The sequence below is a fragment of the Lepisma saccharinum genome, chromosome 1 (genome assembly GCF_977018435.1).
Source record: "Lepisma saccharinum chromosome 1, izLepSacc3.1, whole genome shotgun sequence".
In the NCBI taxonomy this organism is placed as follows: domain Eukaryota; kingdom Metazoa; phylum Arthropoda; class Insecta; order Zygentoma; family Lepismatidae; genus Lepisma; species Lepisma saccharinum.
In genome coordinates, this window is record NC_139229.1 from 87594276 (window position 1) to 87607709 (window position 13434).

Genomic DNA, 13434 nt, shown 5'->3' on the forward strand with positions numbered 1-13434 from the left:
AATGTTCAATTAACATTGCATGCTGACATTGTTACCAGATTTAAATCACAGACGAATGTTTTTGTTATTAGTCTTGTCGTTCTCTACTCCTGAGACAAGTTACAACATACACACGATGACGAACATTCTCTTAACGAGTTCAACACAGGGATAAAGTTTCTATGGACATAAGAATGGAAAATTCATTTGCATCTCTATTTGTATCTTGCTTCCTTTACGTGTCTTTTCTAAGTGTTGAGAATAAAAGTCATCGAAGTTCCCTGGGCATGGATGTTCTTTGTGAGTGTCCATCAATTTAATTTAATCATCACTCATCTTCATTTTCATCTTGGATGCCTCGACCAACTGTTTCCATTCTTCTCTGTTCTTGACCATCTTCTTCATTTCTTGGAATGTCTTCTTTCTGTATCTTCCAATTTCCTCCATAATGCCCTTGTATTACTTCCTTGGCCTGTCCCTATACATGAGATAAATATCACGGAAGATATGAAATTGAATTGATTATGTATACACGCACGAGGTTATAGTGAGATCCATGAGTATTACCACAGACAAAGGTAATATATTACCTTTGTCTGTGGTATTACTGTGCAAATTGTCTATGACTATTTTCATTAATTTTTCTCTTATATCCTGTGTGTGTTTTAAGGGATGGATTTTTATCTATGCTGGTGCAGAAGTTATCAACAGCTTGTTTTGAGTTTTCTTTTAATTCTTCAAATTCATATTGGGTGAATAAAGTGCACAAACATGGTGATGGACAATTTGCACGGTAATACTCACGGATCCCACTGTACTAAACACAAAGAAACACGATAACAAATCACATGCCTTTGCAAAGTATTACGCTGACTAATATACCACGATGACATGCAGGAAATTAGATTTCCTATGTTTTTTTTTTGGAAAAGAATCAAGCCCATTATTAAATTTCTGACAAATTTGACACTCCAAACGAAAATCGTAAAAGATGCTGAAAATGAGTGTGGAGTAAATTAACATACGTTACTTAAGAACATTCGAAGTTTTGAGAACCACTTATAAAACTTCGCATTCTTTTCCTTAGCTCGTAAATTTCATTCGATATGGAACTGTTATATCGCCAGGTAGTGAAGTATTATTTATAATTTCATTTCAAAGCTTAGTGAATTATTGTGTCTCTCCAGTCTGTACACCCCACATATTTACTGTAGTTAGTAAAAAAAGAACCATAATATAATTCAGTGTATTATAAATAAGTAAAGAACGCCGATGTTCTCATTGTGTTTCAAGAATCATTTAGTACGTATTGTGTGAAAAAGTATATTCAACACGAATAAATTAAATGAAAGATTATGTTCAAGATACGTGTGTCAGTTTTCTTATTGGTGTTACAAATTCTCAAATTTCACAAACACTGATATGTTCATCGCCGTCGGCTTGTAATTAAGGGGTCCGGGGTTCGATACCCAGTGGAGGCACACAGTTGGGATCCTCACTTTAAGTTCAGTTCGAATTAGCCTATCTGTATCAGCCTATAAAACTGGACTTAAAACAGAAACAAACAAGCTGATTATAAGCTCATAATTAATATAATATTAATGCGTATATGTTATATGACTATATTATAAATATATATTATATTCATATATAATATAATATATATAATGTAATTTAATATTCCTATAAAATATAATTAATATTTTTATTTATTCCTTTTCAGGAACAAACACTATCAATTGCCTATTGAGGTCTGTGGAAGTGGATGGCCAAGTTAGTATCGTCTAGCACGAAGCTCGTTTTAACGCCTCTACAGAACTTCCAAATGCAGTACAACTAATCTCCATGTACTGATGCATCCTTACATCGTGCTCAAGCTAAAGTCTGTGTCCAAAATCGTTTTCAGAACTTTGCAATGAAGTGAATTCAAATTCTCAAGATGTGCTCAATATATAAATTGAGACTATGGAAGAGTGTCCTCAAGAATGTTGTGCGTGCTTAGTGTGCGGTGCTGACAAAAGTTGTCGGGATCTCTCGTAGGGGAGCCACAGTGATCGATACGACAATGATGTCGTGGATGTACTGAAGGTCACTGAAGGTAGAATATACACCATGGTTCTTAGGAGAACAGGTACGTCGGTTGTAGAATTCTATACCGTTGAAAAACAATACAAAGTTGTAGAACCCATTGCTCAGTTTACCATGAAGACATAGACGCTACCTTCAGCGGTTGGCTTCGTATTGTTCTGATCTCCAAAACTCTGAAGACGGGATGGATCCCGAAGAAGACTACTCTGCGGATACCGAATACTATTACTCTCCCCTCTTCGGCAATGACTCTGAGTACAGCCCGCCCAACGACACCTACAGCAATGACTACTGCCCCAAACCCATTCCAGAGACTTACCCCAGCGTGCTGGGATTCGATCTGGCGGTGCCGGAGTGGGAGGCCATCGTCACGGCTATCACTTTGACGCTCATCATTATCCTGACCATCGTCGGGAACATCCTGGTCATCCTGAGCGTGTTCACCCACAAGCCGCTGAGGATCGTTCAAAACTTCTTCATAGTGTCTCTGGCAGTGGCCGACCTCACGGTGGCCATACTGGTTCTGCCGTTCAACGTGGCCTATTCCGTTCTGGGACGGTGGGTGTTTGGGATACACGTGTGCAAGATGTGGCTGACGTGTGACGTTCTTTGCTGCACGGCATCCATACTCAATCTGTGCGCCATAGCACTGGACCGGTATTGGGCCATAACGGACCCTATCAACTATGCTCAGAAGAGGACTTTGAAGCGAGTTCTTGTGATGATTGGCGGAGTGTGGTTACTCTCTGGCATAATCAGCTCCCCGCCGCTGATTGGTTGGAACAATTGGCCCGACGAGTTCGAGACCACCACGCCCTGCGAACTTACCACCCAGCAAGGGTACGTGATATACTCTTCCCTCGGATCCTTCTACATTCCCCTGTTCATCATGACAATTGTGTACATTGAAATATACATTGCCACAAGGAGACGGTTGAGGGAACGCGCAAGAGCGTCGAAGTTGAACACCGTGAAGCAGAGCATTGTGACCCAAGTCCCGGACAAGGACACCGAACATAACGAAAGAGAATCGGTGAGCAGTGAAACGAACCACAATGACCCCCACGGTTGTTCCGAGAAGACGGAGCTCAAGAAGAACAAGAAGAAGAAGAAAAAGAAGAAGAGGAAGTCGAGCGAGACGAGCACGGGAGGGAATCAGCTCGCTGCTGGTCCAGTGAACGACGATTCCGTCACAGACAACGACGCCGGCCAGAGACGGGACTCTGCGACCGTCAACCACTGCGACGACAACCAAAGCGTGATGACAACGACCACCTCTCCAGGTCCGAAGACACCATCGGTGCACCACCCGCCCCCGCAGCCGCAACCCAAGCCAGTACAGGTGCATCAGTTCATCGAAGAGAAACAGAGGATCTCCTTGTCCAAGGAGAGGAGGGCTGCCAGGACTCTTGGGATCATCATGGGTGTGTTCGTGGTGTGCTGGTTGCCCTTCTTCCTCATGTACGTCATTCTGCCATTTTGCCTCACTTGCTGCCCAAGCGGGAAACTCATCAACTTTATCACGTGGTTAGGTTACATCAACTCTGCCCTGAATCCAATCATCTACACAATATTCAATTTGGATTTTAGAAGGGCGTTTAAAAAGTTACTCCACATGAGAATGTGAACTCCATAATCTAAAGTCTTGATGTTCGCAGAACATCTTCAAATGTAATCCAAAAAAATCTATTCCAACTGCTGACCAACTTCAAGTTGAGATTCAAGTAATTAAAACCATCTCATCATAACAAAACTTCCGAAACTCTTAACCTATCGCCCCTATGAGCACAAACAATAGATGTATTTCAAATACCCATTTCTTTACCTAATCTTGGAGTTCCAACCAAGTTCCACCATGGTATTTATGCTAAGGCAAATTTCACTCTAGACCACATACAATACTCATTTAATATAGACGCGCAAATATGTATAATATTGCTGATCAATCTGAACTAAGCTCAAATATACAACCCAAATAGTACCTAGTAGCTACGTCATTCATGTCAATCATATTTTTATTTCATACAGTCTAGAGACCATGGTATGTCTGCGTTAAGAAATGAACAGAATAGTTCTAATTAGGAATATTAATTATTTAATTACAACAAAACTGTATAAAATTAAGTGTTTGGACTTAATCTAGTCATGTCTCAAACTCCGATTCCTGTTATTTGTGTATTACATATTAGTACGAGATATCTTGTATCTCGTTTTTATAAATCAACGGACAGAGTAATGTTAGGATACGAACAAATTGATCTTGGTGTGTACCATGTTGTGTAGAAATATTGACAGCAGAACCATGCAGCGTCACGTATTGGTTGCAAACTTCATTGTTGCCCATTTAACACAAATCCATTTTGGTTACGCTATCTCTCATACAATGTTCAACATAAGACACATTTTTATACATATTATATATTTGTCTTATTTCAGTTTGATCTTTCAGAACGTTCTGAATTTCTTAATTTATTCTTCAGCATTTTCTATAACAATTTTTACTACAAGGTTTTCACATCATGAAGTCTGATTCATTTACTTATCTTTTCGGTATTCCTACATATATTATTTTCAATGAAATTTGCTCTTGCCTAAATTCTGAGAATTATTAATCATCTTCAACAATAAAAATTGTTTTACGTAACAATTTTATATTCAAATTATCACGTCAATATGAAAGGTTTTCTTATATTATTTAATGTACGTAGATCTTCCTTTGTATTTTAGTTAGTTACTCTTTTACCTATATATGTTAATCATGTTTAATATTTCACTGAAAGATAAGGAAATGGTTTGCTTTTTTGGAAATATAAAAGACAAGATTTTTTCCTACTTGTATTATTTGTTAGTAGTTATCTTTGGAACATGTGACAAATTAAATTCTTCTCTGCAAGCACTGAGAATTGTTTCTAGGAATTAGTTTTTTGAACAATGAGAGCCCAATTGTGTTTCTTCAGCTATGATAATAAAGTGTTTGTACTACATCACTTCATTTCTACATACCCAACCATGGTTTATGAACTTACCATTTTTCCTAAGCAATGTGTCCCAGATTTCACATTGAAAATTTCAACCCTTAATTTCGTGATTTATAATCACATTTGACATTCATAAAATTTTCGAGAAGATATAGTACATTGACATGACGGTTGGTAGGATACATAATTGATTTTCAATCACAAATGCTCATAGCTAGTATTGAAGTATTAATATAAAACCTTAAATCGATTCACTGTGTCTTGAATCATCTAGCATCTTGTTTGTTTCTGCCAGTTGATCAACACGAAGGTTCTTGTCATCATGCATCCATTCCAAGCATTTTTACTATTTCGCCTCAAGAGACAATTTCAACACTTTACATCAAAGAAACTGCATTTTTATTTAATACAATTTGACATAACCACATTCGTGTGTTTAGTACATAAGATACGTACCAGTGTTCGTTTAAAGCACCCGAACAAGGTAGACAAATCTCGTATAGAAATTTTGCAAGGTACTGTACATTGCAACACAAATCAAACAAGAGCGTTGTTCTACGGAATGTACATCATGTTGATATATATAATTTAGCGAAATTACAAGAACATATATCTCTGTACCCGCTAGTCTTTCTAAGATACTGTCATTGCGTAAATGATAGTATTTGAATTAATTTAGTGTAATCGCAATTACTTTTAAAAATAGTTATATTTATGATATCAATGGAGAATATGAATTACAATTCGCTCATGAAACAATGTTGTTACATTGTATGTTAAGCAAAGTACAGTCAGAAGCACAATTAGTATTCGATTCATTGCAAGCATGATCATCTTTGAATCCTTGTTTAATGACGTAGACTGCATTTAGCCCCACATGAATTGCAAATGCGGAAAGTTAAACGAAAGTAATGTCTGTGGAAAACAGTTTTGGAAAAAAATATTCAGAATGTTGGGAGTTACAAGTGTTATGTAATTTTTCTCGAATATCGAAAATTGTTTAACATTCAACATGACTAAGAACACGGTATGTGATGATTGGCTTACTGAATCAGAGGTTTTGTTTCGGTTTAGTTCAGTCCACTTAAGCTTTCAGATAAGATAATCAGGACTTGACCTACAGCTTGAAGTAGTATCCTAATTGCTGCACATGTGCCGTCACTGGATTACAAGCTGACAGCGATACAACTGACAAGTTATGGTAATGTATTGTTCGAATTGAACAAAACGTATCGACGGGTGAGGGTCTTCAAAAATGTATTTTTCCGTGCTTGCATAATTTTCTATCTGTTATGATCTACCTATTCGAAACTTGTCATTCAATGAAACTGGCAACCAAGTGTACTATTTAATATATATTTGCTTTACTAAGGGCTTTGCCCATTTTTTAAAAAAATATATAACTTAATGTTTAAGGCAGAGGCAGCGATTAGGGAGGGGCGAGGGCTGGTAATCCCCCTACATTTTGGTCCCACAGTATGGCCTCTTAAAATTAGTAGTAAAATTATCACTTTCCCACCTTAGAACTAAGTTGTAATACTGAAAATTATTGCAAATAATTAAAAATAAAATAGAGTGTAAAACTTTTCGGAGGAGAATAAGTTTTTCCCCTTATGAATACGACATTATAATATGTAGCAGAGCCGTGAAAAATAATCAGGAAGAGGGGGAATTACGTGGCTTCTAGCCCCTTTCCTTCAATTCGAACAGTGTGCCCGAAACTAAATCTGCACAAAATGAAACTCATCATACTAACTTTTATTTTGTACACCCCGTTTATCTCATGATGATGAGATATTACTGAGAAACCTCTGAATTACAAATTAAACATTTTCAGTGATGTCGGTTTGTAGTCTTCACAAATTTGCACTCAACTACTATACTTGGATGTCCTTTGCTAAGTTAAGGCTTCACAAGAATAATTCAACGTAACATTACGTTCACCTTAATTATATAAACTTCATTTCACTTCACGTCATTTAACTTTGTTCAATAAAAACCCTGGCCTAGTGTAGAGACTAGCACTGTCACCTTGTAATGAAAAGGTTCGATCGCTTATGCAGCCCACATTACACAATGATTTAAGTCCCAATTTAAACTGAAGATCCCGTCTCGATTAGCCTATGTGAGCATAAAGTGGATGTAAACAAGTAATGAGTATTAACGACGAGTCGTAACTAACTAACTCTCTAGCCTTCTTAAACCCGAAGGTTTATGGCTGCAGCAACAGAAGCCTTCCATGTGTCCCTATCCTGGACAAGATCAATCCAATCTCTTCCATCCTTAACGACGAATCCACCCCCATAAATTTCAGGTTAACACCTGCCTAATTAAAATAGATTGCTTAGATTAATTTATATCATATCTGACTCTCCACGAAGAAGGAAAAGTAACATTTTTATTTCGTTGTGTGCATGACGCAATGGCAGCAAAGTGAACATATCAACAAAATTCAAAACAACAGTGTTGCAATATACAGATATAAAAAATCTGGGTACATGAAGCTTAACATTTGTATGTACAAGCTGCGTGACATGTTTTTATATCTGCTGAGTGTAACACTGTTGTATCAGTTTGGTGTTTAGGTTTTACATCTGGCTGGTATTAGGTCATCAGAAAAAAACGAGCATTCTTTAAGAATAGGATTCCTAAACACAACTGACAAATTTTTAATGTGAAGAATAAGGAATACGAAGCAAAATCTCTCATTTGAATTTATCCTCAGTGTTGTAATGGATTATTTATACTTATCCAACTTGAGTTTTAACAACGAGTAAAATTTCGATAAATGTTCTTAATTGCATTTTTAGACATGTTGTGCTATATATTTGCCCATATATATAATGTTAATTTATATCAATTCTACTATTATGTTATTTTCTTGATCCGTACAATCTATACCGTTTTCTAAGGGGATAAACTAATTTCTCTATTCAAATGTATGTGTGTGTGTGATGTAATGCTAGTTATTATGGTGCAATGGGCATTAGATATAGTAAATGAAATACAATTCTTTATTGTTAGGCTCTCATGAAAGGTACTGTAATCTTTTTGAATATTGGCATTTTATTGTCAAGCATTGCAAATTATTTTAAGAGAATGCTTACACTAGTCCATATTTAGATAAGTTTATTTCTTGATAATTAAATCAGGAATTAATATTAATTTTGTCAAGAAAATTAGCATAATTCTGGTACATATAATAATAATACTTTCAGGCGAATAGTACTTTTGAATGTTAGGTATTTTGTTTCATTTAATTATTCTCAACATTGATTTCACTATAATATTGTATCATATAAAATTCATTCCTGTAACAACAGCTGACAGTGTTGTAATGATAGTAAATTAAATATTTACAATTTGATCGCAAATAAAGTTAAGAGCTCATTTGTTGTGGTGAAGAGGTAATACATAATATATGTATATGCTACTGAGTTTAAAAGTACGTCTAATTGACTGATTGGAGAGGAAAATGTTTTGTTTAGAGGATAACAGTACATAACAAAATGTGCGCTTGGAAAGATCAGTAGATTTCTTTTAAAAATGAATTAATTTTATAAATCGACCTGTTCATATCAGATATTTATATGTTAATAAGCATAGAATAATGTATGATGACTGGGTGGAAATCAAATAATCATTATAAATGATTATGTGTGTTATACGCTATGCGAACAAGCTTATTTTGTTTATAACAAAATATTCTACACATAGTCATCCGAAATTTTATTTCAGTTAAGCAAGAATTCCGCATAGCCCTTTGCTATGAAATGTTCATTTGACTATTCCTAGCTTGTTGCAAGTTTATGACTTGCACGCAAAATGTATTTGAGAAAACTTTGACAAATGTTGACATAGATGCTGATTGGATTCGAGCCTGCGCACAATTAGAAGTTTGTATATTGCATTCCCCCGCCAGATATGATACCAGAGAATCATTGATAACAAGAACATTCATTGAGACACAAGCTTTGTGACACTTGGTACATTGACAACATACGTTGTCTTAAATAGGTACGTAAGTTTAATGATAATACAAAGATAAATTATACTTTTATCATGTGTACAGTGGAATTACCTTGCAAATTGTCGATCACAATGTAAGCGAAAAATTAATGAAAATAGTCATGGACAATTTGCACGGTCCTTAATACTCATGGATCCCACTGTACAACAAAAGTTAAACAGTGATTTAATTTCATCTCTGTCTGCTGGCAACTGTCTACCGGTCTTCATGTCGTTCTGCTGACTTGTCCACAATCAAAAAGTAGCTAAATATAATTTTTGTTTTAGAATCTCTAGCGATTTGAATTTTGCTGCTATTGTTGTCTATCATTCGTTAGAAAGTCTTCCCTCTCAATGATTTCAAATCTAAATCAGATATAAGCGAAATGAACACTCACTCACAATATTTAGAAATATCAAGAATTGATGAAACAATTCTAACAGGCAACGCCTTAGAAAAACTTTCTTAATAAATCAATATGTTAGTTTCCATATTTGCTTACATGAAATGTGTCCGAAGAGATGATGAGAATTATACACTTCCATTGTTTCAGAAGTCCTCGTAGAAACATTGAATGTGTAATAAAATGGAGAACAAAGTACTGAAATTATTTAGTACGTTAAATCTAAAACTTATCACAAGATACTGATAAGAATTGTGATGTGGTAGTAACAAAATAGGTAAAACCATACTGCTGAACCTTTGAAAAAAACCAAAGATTTAACCAACCAAAAATCAGTTAGATAGTTTCATATTATACTTGCCAGTTTAGAACCAATCTTACTGATCAAGAAATATATGTGCACATACATGATTGAAAATCGATGTTAGAAAAAACTTGAGCACTATTTGGAATCATAGTTGGTTTTTCCTTGAATTGATGTTGATTTTTATCTGGATCAAGGATTGCTGCGTGCAAATGTACGTCCCATAACAAATCTACATAACGATATATAATAATGTACATAATATAAATAATGTCATCTGTTATCGTTTATATTTTTATTGTAAATAGCGTTTGTTTTTTTGTTTGTTGTTCAATTATTTGAAGGAGGAAACGGGTTGCATATTGTACATGAAGAGATTTTTCGCCCAAAGTTCTGAGCCCAACAGGGTGGAAAGTCCCTTCATATTGTTGGATGAACACTGCATGGACATATGAAACTACCACCAGCATTATTTGCATTGCAGTAATTGTTTGTATATATTGGCTTGTGTATTTCCTCTGGTATATACCTTAAGGTATGGAAAAATCTATTGTACAAACTGCCGAAAGAAATAACAATAAAAAACCTTAAAAATCAATGTAATGTTTCATAATGTTGTTTTTTCTCTCTCTTGTGTTAATGTGTGGTACTATGCTTGCGATTTAGTCATATTGCTAAGGAAGAGGGAAACATTTTTATACTTTTTTATTTGCATTTGGAATTTTACTTTGGGTTCCTTTCTGTCACTTGCACCCTTGCATTTAATCGTGACCAGAGGCACCTAAACCGGGTGGCCAGTGGGGCCCGGCCAAACCAGTTCTCGGTTGAGTCCCCCTTAAAGGGGCCCGATGTGTAACTTTCTATACGATTTTATTTTGTAACAAAATATTACTTGTGTGATGGAAAATTTATAAATTACTAGAGCACTTACTGTGAAAACATTTAGGTCCTTATTTCCTCACATTTCTAATTTGAATTGTTTATTTTATTGAAGGTCACAAAAATTTTGCACAGGAGAACTTTGCATACAACAGCGCGAACTTATGCAGGATTCTGCTCTGAAATGGTCACATCGCCTCAATAACTATTCACGATGTATGATGACCCAAATGTTTCTCAACTGTGTGGCACTGTGCGAATCACATAAGAAAAAACTAGATTATTAGCTAGTATAATCTATTAAACTATAAATGCTGAATTACATATGAAGGGCCAGGGGGAAAAACGATGAATGTTCATTCGAGACGATTTTCCAGGAAATGGAAAACAAAGTATTTCTTTTCATAAGTACGTTAATATATGCCAAAATAATAATGCGTTTTTCAGGCACTTCTCATCGTTTCCCAACCAAGGCCGTTCTCATTCTTATAGTAAAGCTTCTGAGCTATCAGATGGCGTTGCGATCTCAAAATTGGCGAAAAATCGACATTCATCGTTTTTCCCCCTGGCCCTTCATATGAATGATATGAATATAATATACGTAATTGACACATGAATATTTCATTGCATGTTGTTGTAAAAGTCAAGTAGAAGTTGAAAATATTCTGTTTTGCAATTTACCACAATCAGCATTAATATTTTTTTTTCAATTACCCGTAAACCTGTAAACATAATATGTAACCAGCGGAAAAAATACGTGTGTGTTTGTATGTGTGAAGATATTAAACTCCCATGCAGAATTGTGGGAATATGTACAGTTAATGAACAGAATATGGTAATTAAATTCTCACTCAAAAGTTATATATGTGGTATTATGTTGCATAATTATATATAAACACTAGGGTGTTTCATTTTGTAAGGCAAAAAATAAAACGTAAAATTTTTGCAGACTTTGCTTACGCCCCGAGTCTCAGTGATGTAAAAGATATATATGCCAAATTTCAAGAAGATTGGATAATATTTAGAAGTTGCACACTTTGATCAGTTTTGTAAAAGTAGGCAAAAAATACGATTTTTCAATGTTAATTACTTTTATTGGGAAAACTAGAAATCACAAACTTAAAATAATATTAAAACTAGATACTAATATTAATAGGTAGTATCATAGGCAAAACATGTGTTATATTAATCAACTTTGAACGATGCAATTCCCTTCTTTTGTTCGCTTGGTGACGACTTTTCTGTGATGCTCGACTACCCTCAACAAGAATTGTTTTTCTTCTTCGTCCCTGACCGATTCGTTAAACTTTCTTATCAGAGCAATTCCTCTTTCTGCTGTATCATTGACCACCTTAAGAGCGTTCACATTCTTAGAGAATCACTGCATTATTCTGTCAAGTCGTGGATCATAAACAATTCAAAGAACGTCTTTGTTTTATTAGTAACGAAATGGCTCAGGTCATTTCCTTCAAACACTAGGTTTTTACCCTCTAATAGTTTCATTTCCTTTTTCTTTGCAGGTTTGGTTTCTAAATTTTTAGTCATATTTTCCTTATCAGCCTGAGTAATACGTTCGTCCAAAAAAGCCAATCCTACGTTTGTTTCTGACAGATACCAAAGGTGTGTCTTAGCAACTGTGAGAGCACTTTTTTTTACGTCTGCATCTGGGTAAATGCTCAGAAGCTGCAGCATATCCAAATCATTCTTTGGAGTCCATCGACTTACAATTGCCTCGTGCCGAAAGCAAACATATATGAGGCTGACAAAATGTGCAACCCGTTTCATTACTTTCAATTCTCGTCGAGGAATATTCAACTGTTTAGTGAAGAGGATAATTTTAAGTCAATATATTGAATTTGCCATCTACCTTGCTTGATGCAGAGCCCCTGGGATCCTGAAACTGAATTCGTTTTGAGACCAACCTCCTAGGTACAGGAGTGAGAGTTGTAATAACTTTTTGTAGTCTTCTCTTGGATGACTTACGTCTTTTAGGACATTTTGGATGTAGTTGACCATTTTCACTCGTTCTTCTAGAAAGCCTTGAACGGGACTTCTTCATCCAGCATTGTCGTATATGACTTCTTTTTAAGTGAAGCCCACAGACTTTGGAACTTCCGAAAAATCTGGATGTCAGGACCACTTGATGGTACGCCACAACACTCCTCAAACACTCCTTTCAATATTCGTTCATGGGTGTGATGACGGCAAGCCAACCACAACAATGTTCGTCCGAATTCCCTTTCATTTCTGGTACATGCCCCTTGGATCAGTCCTGTATTAGATGCTGTCTTATCAAAACACACACCGAGATATTGTCACGTAGCCCAAATCGGTCCACTTCACTAGAACTGCAACTCTATCTTCCAAAGGTTTGACACTCCCATGGGCAACTGAGGGCAACAGTTTACTATCCCAATGCAAGACCAAATGAGGAGAATTTTCAAAGAGTGACTCTTCGATTTTCTTTGCCATTTTACTTCTATTGATCGCCCGAGCTCGGTAAATGGTAGCTGGAGATACGGAAATTTTTAAAACATCTTGGCCAAGACTCTTTGCAGTTGCTATAAATGAAGTACTTGCTTGTCGAATAGAGAGCTGTTCTCGATCCCAAGTAGACGTGAGTGTCTGATCAAGAGGTTTTAATCTAGGACTTGAACGTAATTTCTTCGTTGCTGGAGGCAAAAACTCGGCCTCTTCGTCACTAGGTGCTGATGATGATGGAGATGAGTCTTCCAGTATAACTGTCTTATTGATTTCAGCGATAGCTTTGTAATGTTTATTCTTATATGAATCA

The 13434-nt window shown here is 35.9% G+C and overlaps 1 protein-coding gene across 1 annotated transcript in view; it reads left to right on the forward strand.

Annotated features, from left to right (window-relative positions):
* The window catches only part of Oct-TyrR (Octopamine-Tyramine receptor), a 554641-nt gene extending 549987 nt beyond the window's left edge, over nt 1-4654 (forward strand). Inside the window, exon 5 of the mRNA XM_083134320.1 lies at nt 1703-4654. Within this exon, the coding sequence (XP_082990446.1) occupies nt 2252-3694 (1443 nt within the window). The 5' untranslated portion in view covers nt 1703-2251 and the 3' untranslated portion in view covers nt 3695-4654. The remainder of the gene's footprint in view (nt 1-1702) is intronic.
* The last annotated feature ends 8780 nt before the right edge of the window (nt 4655-13434 follow it).